Source organism: Rutidosis leptorrhynchoides, chromosome 8 (genome assembly GCF_046630445.1).
Source record: "Rutidosis leptorrhynchoides isolate AG116_Rl617_1_P2 chromosome 8, CSIRO_AGI_Rlap_v1, whole genome shotgun sequence".
NCBI lineage: Eukaryota > Viridiplantae > Streptophyta > Magnoliopsida > Asterales > Asteraceae > Rutidosis > Rutidosis leptorrhynchoides.
In genome coordinates, this window is record NC_092340.1 from 334,713,806 (window position 1) to 334,735,370 (window position 21,565).

At 33.4% G+C, this 21,565-nt stretch overlaps 3 protein-coding genes across 3 annotated transcripts; 2 read left to right on the forward strand and 1 right to left on the reverse strand.

Moving 5' to 3' along the window:
• The first annotated feature begins 474 nt into the window (after positions 1 to 474).
• Positions 475 to 4,991, forward strand: LOC139862562 (mavicyanin-like). The gene is made up of 2 exons (XM_071851179.1): positions 475 to 715; positions 4,564 to 4,991. The coding sequence occupies exons 1-2, from the start codon at positions 541 to 543 to the stop codon at positions 4,875 to 4,877; spliced, it is 489 nt and encodes a 162-aa protein (XP_071707280.1). The 5' UTR covers positions 475 to 540; the 3' UTR covers positions 4,878 to 4,991.
• A 1,507-nt stretch (positions 4,992 to 6,498) lies between these two features.
• Positions 6,499 to 7,199, forward strand: LOC139865001 (BAG family molecular chaperone regulator 5, mitochondrial-like). Its single transcript, XM_071853553.1, has one exon. The coding sequence runs from the start codon at positions 6,518 to 6,520 to the stop codon at positions 7,052 to 7,054; it is 537 nt and encodes a 178-aa protein (XP_071709654.1). The 5' UTR covers positions 6,499 to 6,517; the 3' UTR covers positions 7,055 to 7,199.
• A 5,723-nt stretch (positions 7,200 to 12,922) lies between these two features.
• Positions 12,923 to 18,181, reverse strand: LOC139862407 (E3 ubiquitin-protein ligase UPL5-like). Its single transcript, XM_071851007.1, has 3 exons — positions 16,462 to 18,181; positions 14,489 to 15,078; positions 12,923 to 13,411 (listed from the first exon to the last, which is right to left on the reverse strand). The coding sequence occupies exons 1-3, from the start codon at positions 18,125 to 18,127 to the stop codon at positions 13,148 to 13,150; spliced, it is 2,520 nt and encodes an 839-aa protein (XP_071707108.1). The 5' UTR covers positions 18,128 to 18,181; the 3' UTR covers positions 12,923 to 13,147.
• Positions 18,182 to 21,565: the final 3,384 nt, after the last annotated feature.

Here is a 21,565-nt window from a genome sequence, read left to right on the forward strand (position 1 = left end):
ACTTATAATATGAATTATCATTATCATTATCATTTTTAAATGTAGTTTGTGTCTTCAAACTGTTACACTATACTATACTGAGAATTTGTTAAGATATTAATGTGAGAATGAGCAATATAAACTAACGTTTCAAACACTCCATGCAGTAAGTTTAAAGGTCTTAATAGGGGCATCTTTTTGTCATCTCGCACCGGGCAACAAAACACTTAGGACCGGCCCTGTCCGTATCCATATTCATTTAGGTTCATCTATATCCATTAAAAAATAGTGGATCAGGTAAATGTTTACCGGATCGGATGGTAATTGTTATAGCTAGTTAAATGCATTTTAAAAAAGGCATGAAGATAAAGCAGTTTGATGTCGATGCAACGTACGTTGTATTATTTCAATGTCAGTCACGTGCTCAATTAGAAATTTCATTGAGAATCACGTGAATGCTTTATCTTTATTTAACCACCTTTTCTGACCTACCCTTCTAACAACCTTCCATTCTCATCTAACAAACAAGCAGCTTCAAATCACTTTTCTTAGTTAGATAAGATGACTGCAGTGAAGTTGCTGGTGGCACTGTTCATCCTAACGGTGTTTCCCGGCCGGAAATTTGTCGGAGCTCAGGTGGTCCACCATGTTTTATCGAGTGATCGTGCTTCGGATACATCCACGGATATTGGCCCTTGGTCCTCCGGCCGTGTTTTCCGAGTTGGAGACAGTCTTTGTAAGCATCGAATCTTTAACTTCAAATTTTTATATTATGTGCTTGCACCATAGGTGATAGGACCATGGAAGTATTTGCATGCATTTTTTTGTTTTAGAGTATATTAACTCGTTATATAGTATAAATAATAGATAGATAATAGATATAGATTGAATTTGATTTGACAGACATATTGTTATTGTCTTTGCGTTTAGAACTTAATTATTTAATTATTACAATTTCAAAACGTAAATAATCAGTTTCTAGTGTTTGGTAAGTTAAAAAAAAAATTAATTATTTACGATTTGAGAGGCTTAAAACATGAAAATAAAAATCAACTAATCAAGTCACCCCTTACCGAAGCAAAACGTGATTATCAGATTATGGCGTTTTACTTTTAATTTAACAAATAATCGAATTTACAAAAACTTAATTAATTGAATATTTAATTATTGCGTTGTCAAATAGTATAATCAAATCCACACTATTAATTTATAATCCGTTTTGATACAGCCGATTGTTTGATTTTAATTATCTTAGATGCATAATCAATTTTTAAAACCAAAACCCAAACACCAAGATATATGCTATTTTCATAAGCAATCCTAATTCTATTACGAAGTACTCCGTAATAAAATAAAATTATTTATTTATCTATCAGAAGTGACTTTGTACACTACTTTTTTTCATGAAAATATCTCATGAAGGTTGGTGGTAATTAAATATCTCATGAAGTGAAAGACCAAAATACCCTTAAGTACTTTTGTAAAATGACAAAAATAATCCAATACTGAGTGTCAAAAGATGAAAATTTCCTTTACCTAATACTCCATATAACCAGTAAAATGACCCGTAGAATCACGGGTTTGTTTAAAAGAAACAGTTTAATGATATATTTAGGTATTAAGTGAATTTAAACGCTAAAGTCATTTAGTTTAATGATTCCGACGGATTCCGACTAAGAAACTTCTCCTTGTTTTTACAGACACATTGATGTACTTAACTTGGTCGGAATAAATGAACTACATATATTCTTTCACCACCTTCTTCCAATTTTCATCACAATCACTATTTTCCTTGTAATAAAAGCCTACATAGAACCTTTTATTAATGAGACGTGTATTTCGCATACATATATAATGTAATTACTCTCGTAAAGAAAACTCATATTTGAATTTGAATAATAATATAATAATAAATAATGAGAGTAAATTTTTTCCCCAAAAACATGAAATAAATAAGTAAGTATATTTAATTTAATTAGTAATTAATTAGATTAATGACATCACCTTAAATGCTTAGATTTTTTCTTTTTCTTTTTAATTTTTTTCTTAACAAATGAATTTACCTAATAATAACATCATTACCAAAGAGCCAATGGCTTGGCGGTATCGAGGTCACCCTTACAACCTTGAGGTTGAGGGTTCGAGTCCTGCTTAGGACAATTCGTGGTGTATATATTCGAGTTAGATTTAAGTGGGTGTTTGAGTTTGCCTTTCAAAAAAAAATAATAACATCATTATTATAGAATAATTTTAACAGAAACTATATATAAAGGCGTGAACAGTAATTTAAGCGTCGATTTTTTGGCGACTTGACTGCCGCTTAGAGGCTAAATTGAACTACATGCTTGATTTAAAACCCATGAAAATTTGCTTCTACCATTTTCACGGCGTCTCGATTTTGGTACTTTTATTATTTATTGTATCTATTTTATTCTATTTATTTATCTATATGTATGTAAATTATTTACTTTATCTATTTTTATTTTTGTTTTATTTTACCCTACTTTTTGGGCCGGAGGTCCTCTTGGAAGCAATCTCTTTATCCGTCGAGCAAAGAGAGAGAGGACTTTCTCTACTTTTGTGAGTGTTTCACTCGGGGTGGAGAAATGATTTCTCTTTATTCTAAGATAGAGGAAGGATTGTCTACGTCTCACCTCCCCCATACCTCACACATATGTTGTTGTTATTGTTGTTGTTGTTGTTTGCTGCTGCTGCTGCACAGTACACCCCACCACTCTAAACTTGAAACCATAGACTATACTCACTATAGAGTACTAGTAGAGATAACCAAAAAAAAAAAAAAAAAAAGGTTGGTTTCTGATTCTGTACAACTCAAAACAGTTAAGTCTTTTTCCAGAAAATAAAAATATTAACCTTTTTATGTAATTTGTTTTAGGATTAATTGGTCTAGGGTTGCTTGTCATGGCTTGGTTAAGCCCACCCCCCCCCCCCCACCCCACCCCCCCCCCCCCCCCCCCCCCCACACACAACACAACCCATGGCTACAGTGCCATCGATACCGGTTTACCATGAGTTCTACCATGGTTGCTACAACAACTAGCCTCTTTTTACTATGGAATATTTATTTGGTATAATCGTATATGTACGTGTATATATTACTTTCGTCCTAATTTTATTATATCCAGAAAAAATAATGCCCCTTACATTGTACCTTTTGTGATTTTTACAACTTTATTCCTAACTGGTGATGGTAAACAGTAACTGTGGGGGTAGGTAGGATAAAAAAGGCTGGTTTAAAATAGGGGAGAAGATGTAAAATAGGTTGAAAGATTATTAATTTACTGTTTAGAAGCTCTTTGTAACAATACTCCGTAAACTTCTTTTGTGTTAATTAAAATAAATGAAAAATCAATCATCAATTAATTAATTAAAAGATTATATGACGAGAAAAAGTTAGAGAAATTATAATAGGGTGCTGATTCGTACACCACCAAAATTATCCATACACCACTAAATATGCAACACAGTGTTGTACTGTACAACTTTCTAAAGCATATTTAGTGGTGTATGGATAATTTTAAGTGGTGTACGAATCAGTCCCCATTATAATAGGCGTTGTTTAATTATTTATTTATTTATTTATTTTTTGCCAAAATTATGCTAAAAAAGGCGGGGTCGTTTAGTTACGTGTTTTTTTATGTATGTTATATTGTTCATGTGATAGCTAACAAGTTCAACTATATTAGTATGACACCAAATGTTTGGATGTGTGTCTTTTTTATTTTTCTTGACAAAAGAAACTAAAAACTTCTTAAACCAAAACGAGAATACAAACACCATCAAAAAGACCACAAGACAAGACAACATGAGAGGCACAAGCCAACAATCCGAAACAAACATAAACTACAAGGACACAAAACTAAGAGTTAGTGGCAGACGTATATATGCCGAGTAGTCGTACGGGACACTACTGAAATACGCAATTTTGTGAATTTTTTTTTAGATTTTTAACTAGTGATATCACTGAATAGTGTAATTTTTTTTTGTATGACGCTATTGAAATAAGTCATCTGGTAGAATTTTTTTGAGATTTTAAGAGGTGACACCAGTCACCACCAATCCTAGATCCGCCACTGACTAAGACTATCAAAACAAAGCAGAAACCAAACTAAACTAACCGAAGCAACAATACACAAACCAAAAGAAAGCCAAACACACCAAACTGAAGAGGGGAAGAAAACAACCAAACCAACTACCGGTGTCTAAGATGTGGAACTATAGGGGGTGTGAGTTAGAGCTAATACTAGTCTAGTATTTTTTTACCATCTCTTTTGGTTCGGGCCAGATTCACTAAAATATCTGGAAGAGAATCGAAAGCAGGGTAATCAAAAGGGGTATCCGTCTCACCTGAATTTAATATAAAAAAAAAAGAATCCTACACTAAAAAATAAAAAAATTTACTAATATTTCTTTTATGTTTACCCTCTGTCACTAGTTTTACCCTCTCTGTAGTCGGGTTAAAGTTCGTCACTAATGGAAAGGCTAATTATAAAAAAAAAAAAAAAATTGCGATTATATTTGTACATTAGTGAAAAAGATGATTAACTTATTTTCATGGTACAGTGTTCAAGTATTATTTACCACAGGATATCATCGTGGAACTTGCAAGCATGGAAGAGTACTATTCATGTGACCTAACCAACCCCATCAAGATGTACACACAACAACTAACTCAAGTACCCCTTGAGAAGGAAGGTGTCCGTTATTTCGCTAGTGGATCTTTTGAAAAGTGTCAAAAAGGGTTAAAGCTGCCTGTGCACGTGAGGCCACGTGAGCTACCGGCTACAGGGCCTAGTCCATCATCAGCAACCCATTTATATGGGCTTCTTGCAATAACCTTATTGAGTTTTTTTACTTATGCGTTTTATCTTATTTAAGTACTCCGTAATACGTTTGTACTTGTGTTGTCTTTTCCATTAACGATGTTTTGCTAATACTCTGTAATAAATTTCGACTCCATTATGCGCATGCTTAAATAGCGGTTTATTTTCTCTACTATGTTCCATATATGTATATGTATATGTATATGTATGTACTAGATAGTGTTAACGTGAAAGCTTTTGCGGTGAAAGGTTATTTTATATATAAAAAAAATACTGAAGATTATAGCCTATAACTAATTTATCACCTCTTGAAATAATACTCTAATACTCTTTTCTTTATCATGCATTTCAATATATAATGTGCATCTTCTATATTACACATATAATTACATACAATTAAAAAGTGATTTAGTCTTCCATATTTTATCATGCGTTTCAACATATAATGTGCATTATCCATATTACAATTTACAATTTCATGTTTATAGGACTTGTATTTGTATACTTATAATTGAAATGCTAAATGAAGTCCTAGGAATAACTAGGTTTTGAAACAAATCTACAATTTCACATATACACTATACATAACCATCACAAAGATCATAAAACAGTGTACACCCACTATAGATATTGGAGAGAATGAAAATAATTGAGTTGGAGTATTTTGTCTTTATAAATTAAAAGTGATAATTGATTTTGTTACAAAGCATTAGTTAAAATTTAAATCAACTATTTAAAATTTTAAATCAATCGTTCATTTAAATCAATGATTTCTTGAGTATAACACCACTCCCAATAGTCAATTACCCGCTAGTTATCCGTCATTACCCGTAATGAACCATAGGCACTGATTAGTTACCCGTCTTAGTTATCCACATTCACCATGAATTTTGCGAAAGTTATAAACTAAAAGTGGGTCCCATTTGCTGAAAAGTGCATGTTTTAAAGGGATACTTGTTTAAAAATGTGATTAGTTGTATATTTATTAATATTTTTATGTCATTTAGAATTTAAAATAAATATAAAAAGAAATTAATTAATGACGTGACAGTTAAGAGGAAAATGTTTTAGTCATGATAGACAGCGTTTAGTTATAGGATTTTATGGGTTAGTTATAGAATTTGGGTGCTGATGTGGCGCTGATGTGACATGTTAAGAGGATTAATAGTTTAGTTACGATTGAGAGTGGCCTAAGCCCAAGACTCGTAAGGCCACGATCAATTATAAAGATAATTTGGATGTAGGAAACATAAATTTCTATTGGTCAACTAGAACTTTTTTTTAATTTAAAAGCGTAACGTGTCGGTGCATTGGTGGTGACCTGACTTCTCACAGAGGAATGTTAGTGGTTCGACTCACATGTGCAGCTACACGCGATACTCGATGAATTCGTAGTACGGGTTTCTTCAGAAGATGGTAGGACTTTAATTTTTCGTCCAGAGCAATGGTAAGTTGGGTGAGTTTCGAAATCTCGTTCGTATCAGTGATTACTAACCGTTTGGTTAAGTGATTACCAACAGTCGTTAAAAAAAATAATAATAAATAAATAATTTTGTGGTTTAGTAGTTTACTATCAAAGTTAAAAATGAGATGGCCGTCATCACTAGCATCACAAATAAAGTGATGATAACCACCGACAACCCGTTGTCACTATCTCTAGAACGTTCCACACACACTCTGTTTCGCTTCTGACAATGAAATCGTCACGCAAAACAACCAATTCCACCCAAATCCCCGTCACTTATAATCTCCCAAACCACGAATCCACCGCCGCCGTTAAAATCCAATCCGCCTACCGATCTCACGTAATTCGCAACTTAACCAACAAGATCAAAACCGTTAACAACGAAGCCGATAAACTGCAACACTTAATTCAGCTCCAAGACACCGTTGATGCCGTACGAAGCAACAATCAAGAACGAATAAAGATGAATGAAGCATTAATGAAGTTATTATTCACGCTCGATTCTGTTCCTGGAACTGATCCAACGGTTAGGGAGTTTAGGAGAAATGTTAGCCGTCGGATCGTTGGATTACAGGAGATTTTAGATTCTGTATGTGATACGAAGCAGGGGAATTGGGATGAGTATTTGAGGGATTGGGATGATGTGATTTTAGGGATTGAACATGAGATTTGTAGTGAAAAAGGGGGAAATGATTCTAATGAGTTTGAGAGATTTTGTGCTGAAAATTTAGGGTTTCAGTGTTTACAAAGATTCCTTCGTCAATGATCGGTAATACATAATTTAATTACATATATATTACATATAAAAATTAATTCGTACATTAGATTAGATTTACAACATATAGTTTTATTCAATTTTGCTATTATGTTAAGCTTAGGGGCTGAGCTACATTGAAGGTAAAGGTAATCTTAGCTATGAGTTCATTCGCTATAAGAAGTTTAAATCTTTATGTATATATATATGTGTGTGTGTGTATATATATATATATATATATATATATATATATATATATATATATATATATATATATATATATATATAACATTTTGGTTGTGCTACGGTAGAAAAATGTTAAAATACCAATGTATGATAGCCTATTTTTATATAGTCTTGATTCTAGATCAATATCATTTTATTTTATTTTTAACGGCTATTTCGACATCGACTGAATATGCCCCTCTAACCTCCTAGGTGGACATTTTGTATGTATTGTGGAAGAATTCATGTTGGGTTGTGTGAGTTGTCTGTAGAATCGATTTAGGTCCAACAACATGCCATGCATATAAGCTCATGAGTCCCTAATTTCTCTAAAATCAATTGGTGATAGAGGGAGGTTCTCCTAAGCTTATATACAAGCATTTGTTTCTTTCCCATTCCTACGTGGGATACTCTAACCGATTAGCTCCAACATTGTCTGTCTAAAAACAGACTAATTTCTGTTTATATATGTTTCCATTTCACTTTTTTGTAAGCATGCAAAATGTTTTTCAATACTTTATTTTCCAATGGTGCTGATCATAATGAAAAGATTGAGAAACTTTGTACTCCAAGCTCTGTCAAGAGATCCTCTGGTTTATAAAGAAACTGTGTGATACACACAGAGTTTTAACTAATTCTTATAAATCCTTACAATGATACAAAGCATAGCGAATGCGCCTAGGGTGCACAAAACGTAAGAAATTTTCTTCTTCTTTTCGTCATTAATGATTGCATGTGAAGCTAATAGTCCCACAATGCTTGCAATAACTCCAATCATTTTCTGTCAAAAATAAAGTGATATGGAGTAGTTTTTATCCGCAATCATGCTTGTAATTGTAAACTAACAATTTCACATGCTAAAATCTAAGCGCTGAAGTATGCTCATGAATCTAGTGATCCATGAGCATTAGTATTAGCCCTTCTGTGTGTGTGTGTGTGTGTGTGTGTGTGTGTGTGTGTGTGTGTGTGTGTGTGTGTTATTTTGAAATCAACACTGTGTGTGTGTGTGTGTGTGTGTGTGTGTGTGTGTGTGATTTTGAAATCAACACTAATTCTCACCAGTGTAGTGGGTTTAATGTGTAAGAATGGCTCCAAAAATATTTCTACGTTCCTGTACGTGAAAAAAGATTGTCAACTCTGTTTCATAATTAGGTATTGTGATTTCATTACAAACATCTGATTATATGGAAACTAATTACCTTATAAGAACATTCCCTTCGTAAATATGACACGTATGGAAACTAAAACCTTTTCCTATAGGTTTATGGGCCTTGCTACATTCTGCACAACTTGAGATAATGTTGTCACAAGTTTAGGCGATACAGGAATATATGAGAATATGCTTCACTAGAAGAGTGACAAGAATTAGGATTACCTAGTTTCCAGTAAACTCCGACTGTCATTCCATCATGCAGCGTCGGTTGAACCACAAATTCGAACTTGTTTCTCATGTTATCCATCAATGAAGAGAAGAATTCCATCACTTGCTGTTCGAAACTCGGCACTTTAGTCCACATATGTGATAAACATTAAATTTTGAAATGGAGGTTTTTAATAAAAATTAAAAAGTTACTGTTGAAGTTGTATACGACAAGAATACAGTTTAAAACATTTTTTTTTTGTTTCACATACAAATGGTTATGTTATTGCTCGAAATCAGACACAAAAACATGTAGTTGGAGTGTCTATATTGAGAAAAAACAACTTAAGCCCATTGAAGGTAATTTCAAGAACATGCATACAAACCTCCTTTCCATGAAAGGTAACATGATTGCATACACAAAGGCAATCATGTCCAATGATCTCAGAAATATCCGTAAGGCTCTTGTTCTTGATGGCTTCGTAAAGCTTGAGGACCGTTTCCAATGCTCTATTGTCCCCATCATTTGATCCTCCCGACGCCAATGGCAACTTTAATCTTGTTTGTTTTTTATGACGGAAACCCAAAGTGGAAAGATTTATTAATGGTTTAAAGAAATGTTGATTACGCCTGATAGGTCCTACAAGCGGTATCTTGCTATGAAAGATGAAAGGGGTAGTAGAATTTGAGTTAACATTGTGCAGGTGAAGTGAGGTGGATGGGAAGAATGTTGAAAACATTTTCGTATGAAATATTAAAAAAATGAAACATATTTTATGCTAAGCTAAAGCTGAATGGTGAAGGATATAGTTTAGATGTTTAAAGGCTAGAAGCTAGGAATCTTTATTGTACAAGTTAGGAATAAGCAAAATAAAATAGGACTTACATGTATGCACGTGAAACGTGCTGAAATTGTCTTTTAAGCCAGGCTCCATTTTGAAGTTATAATAGTTTGTTGAACATAAGTAATGATAACGTACGTGTTTGGCCTTTGTTTATTTACCAGTATTGTTTGAGTTAGGGTTTTGAATTGTGTAATAGATATATATATCTTTAAGGCTGTCCGGTCGATTTCAATTTTTCATATAGGCGCTATTTAATTAATAAATAATAGCACCAAAACAACACTAAAATTTTGAACAACACCATTAGATAGTCAAATATAGCAATAAATGCAGCAAGTCATCATCATTAGAACAACAAATTACAGTAGAAACAACCTACAATGAGCCTAAATTGAGTTAGAAATATAGACTAAAATTCAGTATTTTGAGACTTGACTCCCATCACATCCTTCACCAAATCCTGATAAAAAGATGGTCCAAGTCTATATCAATCTTAGCTTGTTAACTTAATTGTATTCTAACATAATTTGGTTTTAAGTGTATGAAAAGGTTGAAAGGAAATTTAGTGAAACAATGTAGATCTGGATGCTTGGCTAGTGACTTGAGTATATAAGAAAGGTAATGATAGGTACATCACCCGAATTTATTTCGACCATTAAACAAGTTTTATAACAGTGTACAATACAATCCTCTAAAGTATGTTTATTGGTGTACGGATAAAGCTTGAGAACTGATGGAACATGTTATGAAGCATGACGATTAAAGTTTGAAGTCGGAGTTTAGGATCAGAGTGCAATTGTCATTTTATTTTATTTTTGGCATAAACATGTAAAGAGTTAATTTATTATATTTTCTTTAGGCATAGGTATCATACTATCAGTCATTATAATCATTTAAAATTGGATAGTTTTCCAAGAATTATACATAATTCCTGGTCTTTCCTTTATCCGTTAACTAGTGTTGATACATTGTCACCGGTTTATGTCTAATAATTTTCTATTCAATCTGAGTATTATTATTCAAATTCTCTATGTAATTGGATGGATTGTCCTTGTTATCCATTGATAGGATCATAAGTTCTTTTACAGCTCCAAATGAACACTATCATATATTCATATGGACATGATCAAATAAAAATGAACACTCTCCAGTCTCCACTAAGAAAAACATCAAATGAACCGATTTAATGAACCGATTTTAGGTATGTATGGTCAGTAATATACAAATAATGAGAGTTACTGTTAGTGTCTGGGGACAACAACGACAAACATTTTTTTGTAAAATTTTGATCACTGAATATTAAACAAATACCGTTTGTACATTTCTTTTGAAGTTATAAGGTAAAAATGTGATATATTATATTATACTATCATACTAAATCCCATGTTATTATACAAGTTTCTACTTTTCTAACACATAACAAATGAGCAAAAATCAAGTAGATCAATTTCAACAATTTTTCTTATTGTTCATACACATGTCTCAAATGCATCACCATCGCACCCCATATCTAAATTTTGAACTTTATTAGAGAATATAACCTTCCCAAAATGGTTTAGTGGTCGAGGAATGAGGTTATGATATCATCACAAGAGCTCTCATGTTTAAAACTCATTCGCAACATATTTTGAGAGGCAATGAGAATAATCAGAAATGGTCACACGGAATGACCCAATTAGGTTGCATGCATATGAGTACAGATACTTGTGTTTTTCTGGATAGCCTAAACATGAAAAAGTTTATTTGTTTACCAAAATACCAAAAGAAAAGAGGTGCAACTTGTGATGGTTTAATTCCATAACACACATCAACAACACGAGCCATTTAACCATCACCACTATACCTGGCGATTGAGACCCATTCTCTCAAATTCGGGTCAGATGGGTCAAGCTTTCGAGTGAATTGGATTTTGAAAAAAATTAGACCTGACAATGTAAACCAATGTCTAATGGGTCTTGTATCGAATCCTAAGTTCAACAAATAGAGAATATGTCTAATGGGTCTTGTGATGGTTCAGTTCCATAACACACATCAACAACACAAGTCATTTAACCATCACCACTATACCTGGCAATTGAGACACATTCTCTCAAATTTGGGTCAAATGGGTCAAGCTTTCGAGTCAATTGGATTTTGAAAACAATTAGGCCTGACAATGTAAACCAAGGTCTAATGGGTCTTGTATCGAATCCTAAGTTCAACAAATAGAGAATAGGTATAATGGGTCTTGTGATGGTTCAGTTCCATAACACACATCAACAACACAAGCCATTTAACCATCACCACTATACCTAGCAATTGAGACCCATTCTCTCAAATTTGGTTCAAATTGGTCAAACTTTAGAGTCAATTGGGTTTTGAAAAAAATTAGACCTGACAATGTAAATCAAAACTTAAACAAAAGTACATTGAGTTTTTCTTCAACCTATTGAGTCTTATACAAGAGAATAGGTCTAATGGGTCTTATATCGAATCCTAAGTTCAACAAATAGAGAATAGGTCTAATGGGTCTTGTGAATGAGTCAAATGGGTCGATTATAACAACATTCATCCGTCAATAATTTATGAAAGCATTAATTGTTATATCAATTATTATGTATATTAATATTTTCTTATATATAATAATAATAAGTATTAATAATAACTAAAACAATATAATAAATGTAAAAAAATCAAATGTAAAAGTATATGACATGTTTGGACCTATTTGACCCATTTGACCCGTTACCCGTTTCGACCTATTACCAAACCGACCCAACCTGATCCGTTTGGACTCGTTTAAAATTTTTACCAGTTTGACTCATGAACCATTTCAACCCAAAATCATTTTGACCCGTTACCCAAATCGACCCAATCGACCCAACTTGACCCGTTTGCCATGTATAAATTCACCACATACTAAGAACCAGAAAGGAGAAAATATCTTGGATCAAAATTTTAATATCAAAAACAAAACGGAAATTATAACTTTGTTCCAGAAGTCAAATTTTGTAAATACATTTATCATTTTACTTGACAAATCAAAGCATTATTAGAACTCACTAGTTAGTAGTTTAGTACGGAGTATTTGTTATTATAAATGGTCCCCCCCTCCCAAACCCCCCAAAAAAAAAGCGTTGCCCAAAATGAAAAGCTAAACTTTATATTTTTAACATAAGAGCATAAATTTTGAACACGAGATCAACTCAAATACTGAAAGATTTAGAACCGAACAAGAAAAACATGTTTACTTCAAGGGTTACCTATGTTGCATTTGCAAATTAAACATAAAACAAAACAAAACAAAAGAATTTAGGTTTACCGAATGAGTAGATCTACCCAGCCCGTTGATCACCCGAATCAATCTTTCCTTTTAAACAGTTCTAATATTAAACATCTGCATACTAGATCTTACCATTATAACCATACAACCACAAACATACACTGAAGCATAAAATATAACCACCAGATTAAGTTAACATCTTAAGATGAAACTATCAGCATTATTCATATGATTTATACCTAGTCATAAACATTCCACAAACAGACCAAAACAGTCAGCTAAACGCAGTTCTGTGCATTTCTTAGTCTAAATAGAAAAACTAACGATAACCTTACACTATAACTTGCACAACCTGAGTACAAACCACAGTTGATATGTGCAAATGATCTCTCGTCTCAGAATTTATGTATCTTTTACGATAATCCAAAGCTACAGAAAACATGATCTTGAGTAATGATGTTTAGGCGTTCACGCATTACATCAATTGATGGGTAAGCAGGAAAACATAGTCGGGAGAAACATGTGTGAGAAGAAGGCAGAAGGTTTATCGAATCATTGGTTTTGTAAATGAAAAGCTTTGAAGATAAGCCGCTAAAGCCGTCGACTGGTGGATGCTTCATTGCGGTCCAAAAAAAGAGAAGTATCGATCGCTGCTTATCTGTCATCTCTCCAACAATCTGCTAACAGGGAAAATTAGGTAGGAATTTCAATTTGGGTAATGTTTTATCCCAGAAAAAGAAATTAATGAATAATAACTAAAATTGAAATGGGTCGAGAGTGACTACGGAGTATTTTTTTTTTTCTAATACAGACAACCTACTAAAGTTGTCATCCAAGCATTTGGATTATCATTGCAGAAAAATATATGACTATCTGTTATTTTAAATAATTAATTATATTGCAAGAAATGGAAATGGTAAAAGATGAGAACTCACTAGACCGTACGAATACATGTTTGTTTACGTGTGATTAACTTCGTGCTCATGTGAACATTGATATACGTTAGAATGAGAAACAAAAAAAAAAGGCAAAACACTATAAATTGATGTATAATAACTCAAAATAAATAAATGAATACTGAGCAAAACATAAATGTCACAGAAGCTAAAAACAAACTGAAATGTGAAAGAGGACACTATTCATTGTTTTTAAAAGGATGAAATACTACACTAAATATTAAACACTAGTTTTCATTGCAAGAAAACGACATGTCATTCACACATACTAAAATTCCGGTTTGACCCGTTACCCATCATAGCGACCCGCACATTTGGCCAACTTAAAGATGAACAAAACAGGGTTTGGCTATAAACAAAGTTGCAAAACTCACTACTCGGGGACTACTAGGTCGGGACTTTGGAGGGAGTAATTGGCAATTCGAGAATTAAACGATGATTAATCGTATTGGACTTTTATACATTTAAAAAATATTTGTTTAAATTCATAAGAATACCATAAACATAAACTTAAACTTTCACATAATTGTCTAAATTCATAAACATAATCGTTTCATTTGTTAAAGAACTCTTAAATTCTAATTAAGATACATGTTAAAATGTTGACTAGTTTTGACTTTGACCGACTTTTGACCAACAAATCCTATTTTAACCCATTAACCGACGTTGACCGATTAATTAAACAGATGTACGAAAATTGGATCGGTCTGTTCTTAATCGATCGGGAGTAATCAAGGTTTTTACAACACTGGCTATAAATGAGTATTGAAATTAAGAAAATATGAGAATTAATCGTACCTTCCAAAACCAACATATCTGAGGATCGGTTTCCTTATACCCACTATATTCAGTATGTAACTTCCAATCCTCAACACAAATATTACTTTCATTCCCGTTAAGCAACCCATCAAGATCCTCGAGCTCTAAAAATTTGAAAAACAACTTTTGACCCTTTTCATAGCCGATTATATCTGCAAACCCTCTAACAAATTGTGCTACCTGAACCTTCACAGACTTTTCAAACCGATGCTTAATAAGAAGCTCAACATATTCCTTCCTATTTCGGCTATTCACAACAACGTTCTTTCCATTAGGAAAGAGCTCAATAGTTTTTTTGAATCCGAATTCTTCAATTTCATGTACAAAAGTTAGACCAAGGACATCTTGATCTACTACAATAGGATCCATTTCCAGTATTTTTTTGCAGCTATTATACAAGTATGGATCTGCATCTTTAATGTCTTCTAAAGAGACATTAGCTCCAACCAGTTGCACGAAGAATGAACGATCCAAAGTGATGCCTACTTGTAATTTATGCATCAAGGATAGGGCGATTACCCTGCCTGCAAACTTGAAATACAGGCGTTTCAAGAAGTCCATCTTACATGCTGCAAATATAGCAAAACAGGGAGGGGTATACATGTCAGAAGAATAATGTGGAGGGGGGGTGTTTCAAACCACCAGCGGAAAATGCAGGCTGTTACTAATTTATATCTGCATATTTGCATTTAGCAACATATAATAATACACAGGCTATAACTTAGAAAACAAAATCAATACTCTTCGTAGCCTCTCCGATAAGCATGTCATCTGATTAAGGTTAACACATGCTAAAATTATAAATTATCTATATGTATATATTTTTAGAACGGCAATTTCGGCATCGAATCCTCTCATTTGCCACCCACGCACCCGTTAGAAAGAAACTCCTCGCATCCATCGCGCAAAGCGTACCTTGAATGCTTTAGGTTAACTGCTTGGCCTGCACAGAGTGAAGGATACCAGAGACACAACCTTGGAGAAAACTCCCTCCCAGGATTTGAACCTGCACCTATTTTTTCAAGGATATGGGCCCACAACCAACTGAGGCTTTTTACCACTCAACCAATAGTTCGGTGGTTCTCTTTGTATTTATTTAAAGTCATGCAGATGAGAGATCAAATAAGTACAAACCTTTTAGGAAACAATATATGATGAGAATTTTAGTATTTTGCATTAAAGTTGAGCAGAGTTGTCAAAGACACAGATACTCAAGCATTGGTCTTTTATTGATCTAAGGTGACACCCGGTTAATATATACGCTTATTAACCTTTTTTTATGTTGAACACTTTTGATGTTGGATTTTTTTTTTCTTCATTTTAGGGTACTTTATATCAATCCGGGACATGAACAATGCAGAAGCCTATACGGTCCAAGGTACTAAAGAAAACTATAAACCCTAATATTCTACTATCAATACTATTCCAATGTTTTTAGTAAGTTGTGCCTCGCAATCGTGAGTCATAGAAAGGAAACAGAACAAAATTAGCTCTTTCCTCTGCTTCATGACTAATTCTGGCTGATAACAAAAAAGAAAACAGATAAAAAATAGTTCTTTCTTCAGCTTTCTAGTGTTACCCGAAACAGGGGATCACTTAATATTCACCTCAATATACATACATTTTACAATTAATCAATTACTATTTATGGATGTATATGATATATTGTACTTCTCAGGATCTGGTTATGTAACTCCCACACACCCAATATTCAAATTTCTCCTCCTAAGTTCATTTATGCTTTGTATAATCAAGATATCAATCAAAATTAATAAAAACCTAGCAACTAAACTAGATTCGTGCATTACTTTTACTTAAAAATACTAACCGTCCCGGCGTCCCATATAGTAAGGATATAATATATAAAGTCTGCTTATTCCATACAGCACAGATATAAGTATACAAACATATAATGTACTATCATTTTTGGGCAAGCAACGAAGGAATATTACCTGGATTCGGAAAGAATCTTCTAGGGTCATTTGGGCAAGCGACAAATAGTGAAAAGTTAGGGTTGAATAATTCTTGACAAACCAAGTAAAACCATTCGCGTAATACACCAGGGCCTGTAGCTTCCTCATTTTTAAACGCCATAAATAATCCAGCACGCAAATCTTCAGGCTGTTTGTCTGCAATATACTCAAAAGACTCAGCCAACAAATTAGATCTATCAATAAGCATTTCATGACTCTCATCAAACTCTTCATCTATCTCAGGAAGCAACATCATTGCCAAATGGGACCTCGATTGTGAATCCAAGATATCGTTACGCCCACAAATCCATTCATAGTCCTCGCCTTTTTCCGCATATGTCACAATTAGATAGTTTATTACAACCTTAACGAACTTCATATCACCCCAAAAGATTCCTTCTGCGTCTTGAAACAATTTCGAAATTCCACCCAACTCCTTCAATAACGGAAGGTACTGATCCCATCCGTTATCTTGTTTGTTTTTCATTAACAATTGACCCTCGATTTCTTTAAGACGGTTTCGCACTTTCCCCAACAGGTCAAATAAAATCATAAATAGCTGTCTGATTTCATCATCGTAATAACGGAGAGTTTTCACCAAAGGCAATTTTATGAATTCCCGGTGCCCTAACACATCCTTAACTGCAACCTTTATAGGTTGCAAGAATGTAGCAAAATCATGAACAATAATTGATGAAGGGTTACCATTTTTAAAACTCAAACTCCCACTTAAATCATTCGCAAGCTCAGTCACAAACGGGAAAACATCCTCAACCGTAATTATACAACTCTTATCATCATCATCATCATCATCATTATTCTTTGATCTCCTTACAAGCCGCTTAACATTCTCTACGATAAGTCCTAAATTAGTCCGACAAAAACGATACAGCTGATCATCTTGTCCAACAGATTCACCAAGCACATTACATAAATCTAACACTACAGGTGCACAATAGTAATATAAAGTTTGACCCAACTTAGTTATAATAGAATCAATAAAATTTCTTACCAAACTTTCAGCACATTTTTTATTACCTCTATCAGACGAAACGTAAAGCATTACTAAAGCTTTCGAACCATACAACGCCTGAAAAATATTTAAATACGAAACGAGCTTATCGTCACTGATATTATTCTCACACGTCATTTGATAAAACTTTTCAACCTTCCATTTCACCAAATCTAAACAAATGTTAGTTTCACCTTTACATAACCTATAAATCATTGAAACAAACTCATTAACAATGTGCCAAATTTCGGGATGTTCGGTACTTCGCATTCGAGCAACCAAATGCAGAGTCGCATCTTTTGTGATCTTACATTCAGCTAAAGTACTTTCGTCCTGCAGCTGTCTGCCACCGTAAATTAATCGATGCTCCGTTACCGGAATTCCGGTTATGGATTGAAGTTTCTCGTGAATTGACTTCACTTGATCATTAGAGTTGCCGTGCAGAACTAAAGTTTTCGCATCGGAGATCAAACGAACGAAGAATTGAATGCGATTAGGGTGATCGGGTGACGTGTCTTGTGAAGTAGAAACCCTAGGTGAGTGGTGGATAGGGGAATTAGGGTTAAAATTGGAATCGTGATCGTCAAGTTTACGACGTTTCATAGGCGTAGTCGGAGAGGACGGAGATGACATTGGAGTTCACTGGCGATGATGATGATTTAATGTAAAATTAAACCTTCAAACTAAAATTGTAGTTCGGTGACAAGTGATTATTTTTGTGAAATGTTAAGGTTTATATTTATATTTCTTTTTGATTAGAGAAAATTAATTAAATGCTGTAATAAAGGTTATTAAATTACATATTCAACTACAGATCTAGGAGCAATATCCCTTTTTATTTTATTGTGTTATTAATCTTGTAATGTATTTGCATTCTATTTTGTTATGACCGAGCAAAATCTCCGTCATTGTATCTTTAAGAGGTTCTTCATTGCTTTAACGAAGACCTCTTCTTTTCAATGCATTCAACTTTTTTTGTTAAAAAAAAAAAAGAAAAAAAAGAAAAAACTACAGATTGTTATAATAATAATAATAATATAGATATGGATAGTCAATTTTGGTGTATACATATAGTCAATTTTGGTACACAAAGTATGTATTTTTATATTGAGATTTTAGGCTATAAATACTCATGAATGCAAGCATTAAACTTGCACCATTTCTCACACTTACAAAGTGTTTCTTTCTTTCTCTCCATTATCATCTTTGTTCTTACACTTCATTATTAGTATTCTAAATCAAGAATCAAATCACTAAAGGTAGTTATAAGCCTACTGAATTATAACATCAAGAATCAAACCACTAAAGGTAGTTATAAGCCTACTGAATTATAACATCAAGAATCAAACCACTAAAGGTAGTTATAAGCCTACTGAATTATAACACGTTATCAGCACGATAATCTTAATACTAAATATGGTTGGCTCTGCCACCAAAATGATATATGGTCGGTTATACCACCAAAATGATATATGGTCGGTTATACCACCAAAATGATATATGGTCGGTTATACCACCAGAATGATATAGGTCGGTTATACCACCTGAAAAAATATATGGTCGACACTGTCGCCAAATTTTCATTTATGTTTACTAATATTTATATTTTTGTTATATAACATTTATTTATGATTGCTTACACATGGTCGACACTGTCACCTACTTATCGTTTATGTTATATTAAATTTATGTTTAATGTTTATATACTTATGAATATAAATTGACTCTAATTTATCATGATGTTTGTTTTAATTTTTGATAATAGAAAATGTCGAATCTGGAAAAGCTTAAATTTACTCCTTTAGAATCAACTGGAAACAACTACATGCCATGGGTTATAAAAGTAAAAATGCATCTTAAATCAATGGGCATTCTTGAAACCATAAATGAAAAACAACACTTGTTCTGAAAAAGAACAAGCTACGGCATGTTGCTTTATTCATCAACATATTGATGAATGCTTACAAAATAATTATGTGACTGTAGAAGATCCCCATGTTTTATGGGAAGGTCTCAAAAGCAGATTCAATAATCAAAGAGAAATTTTACTTCCAGCTGCAATGGAACAATGGAGAACATTAAGGTTCCAAGACTTTAAGAAAGTAAATGAATACAGCTCAGCTCTGTATAATACATGTTCACAACTTAAATTCTGTGGACATGAAATTAGTGATGCAGACATGATGGAGAAAACTTTCTCCACAATGAATGCTGCAAACATCACAGTGCAAAGAAATTTGAGAATGCTAAAGTTCAAAACATATCCTGAACTTAATTCATATCTCTTAGTTGCAGAGCAAAATGATGAGCTATTAATGAAAAATCAGCAATCCCGTCCTACTGGTACACTTGCAATCCCTGAAGCAAATACTGCAAATAATTATAAACAGGGACAAGGACGCGGGCAAGGTCGTGGTTATAATAACCATCACCATCATCATGCCAAAAGCCATAACTATGGTAGAAACCATCCTTATGGTAATGGTAATGGGCGTGGACGTGGTCGTGGTCGTGGCCGTGGTGGTCAAAGAAATAGTAATCCACGAAAATATAAATATCAACCACAAAACAAGCCCATTAAACAAGATGTTGAAGAAAATTCTTCTAAAAATTCTGAAGAATCTTGCTACAGATGTGGTAGAATGGGCCACTGGGCTAATACTTGCCGAACATCTAAACATCTTGTTAAGATGTATCAGGATTCGCTGAAAGGTAAAGAAAAGGAAGTAAATTTTGTGGATAATATTGATCCAACAGTCACTGAGAAACCATCTGATTTATATGAAGATTTCTTGAATGTTTAAGTTGTGTGTCTTTTGAAAAATAAACGATTTAATATCGTCTGTCTTTGTCATTATGTTTGCTAAATGTTTCAGTACTATCTATTTGCGTTTAAAATATTGTGTAATATTAATGTACTCACTATTTATTTCTTATATATGAAGTTCAATATGAATTTTGCTGGAATACAACATCAATCAAGTGGTGGAGATCTCTGTATAGCAGACAGTGGAACTACACACACTATACTTAAATCCGAGAAATATTTTATTGATCTAAAACCAACGGAAGGAACTATACATACAATATCAGGACCTGCTAACTTGATAAAAGGGATAGGAAAGGCAAATTTCATACTACCAAATGGTACAAAATTTTTAATAAATGATGCCTTATTTTCTCCCAAGTCAAGCAGAAATTTATTGAGTTTCTCCGACATATACCTTAACGGGTATGATTATCAGTCAGTGACAACAGAAAATGAGAAATATTTAAGTATCACTGACAAGAGTCATGTGGTTGAAAAACTGCCAAGACTTAGTTCTGGATTACATTATACACATATAAATGTACCAGAAATACATATGGTAGTTAACGAAAAATATATTGATCCTGGTGTATTCAGTTTATGGCATAACAGATTAGGCCATCCAGGATCAACAATGATGAAAAGGATTATTGAATGTACTCATGGACATCCACTAAAGGATAGAAAAATCCATCATGATACAATGGTTCCATGTACATCTTGCTCTCTTGGAAAATTGATAACTAGACCCTCACCACTTAAGGTTGAGAAAGAATCACCAATGTTTCTTGAAAGAATTCAAGGTGATATATGTGGACCAATTCATCCACCATGTGGACCATTTAGATATTTCATGGTTCTAATAGACGCATCTAGCAGATGGTCTCATGTTTGTCTGTTATCAAGCCGTAATGTGGCATTTGCAAAATTTCTTGCCCAAATTATTAAATTGAGAGCTCATTTTCCTGATTACACCATTAAAAGGGTGAGACTTGATAATGCTGGTGAATTTACATCTCAAGCATTTAATGACTATTGCATGTCTATAGGAATTGTTGTTGAACATTCTGTTGCTCATGTGCATACACAAAATGGTTTAGCCGAGTCATTGATTAAACGTTTACAGTTAATCGCTAGACCATTGATAATGAGAACAAAACTCCCTGTATCTATATGGGGTCATGCAATTTTACATGCTGCTGCATTGATTCGCATCAGACCAAGTGCAAGTCATAAATATTCCCCCCTACAACTTGCTTTTG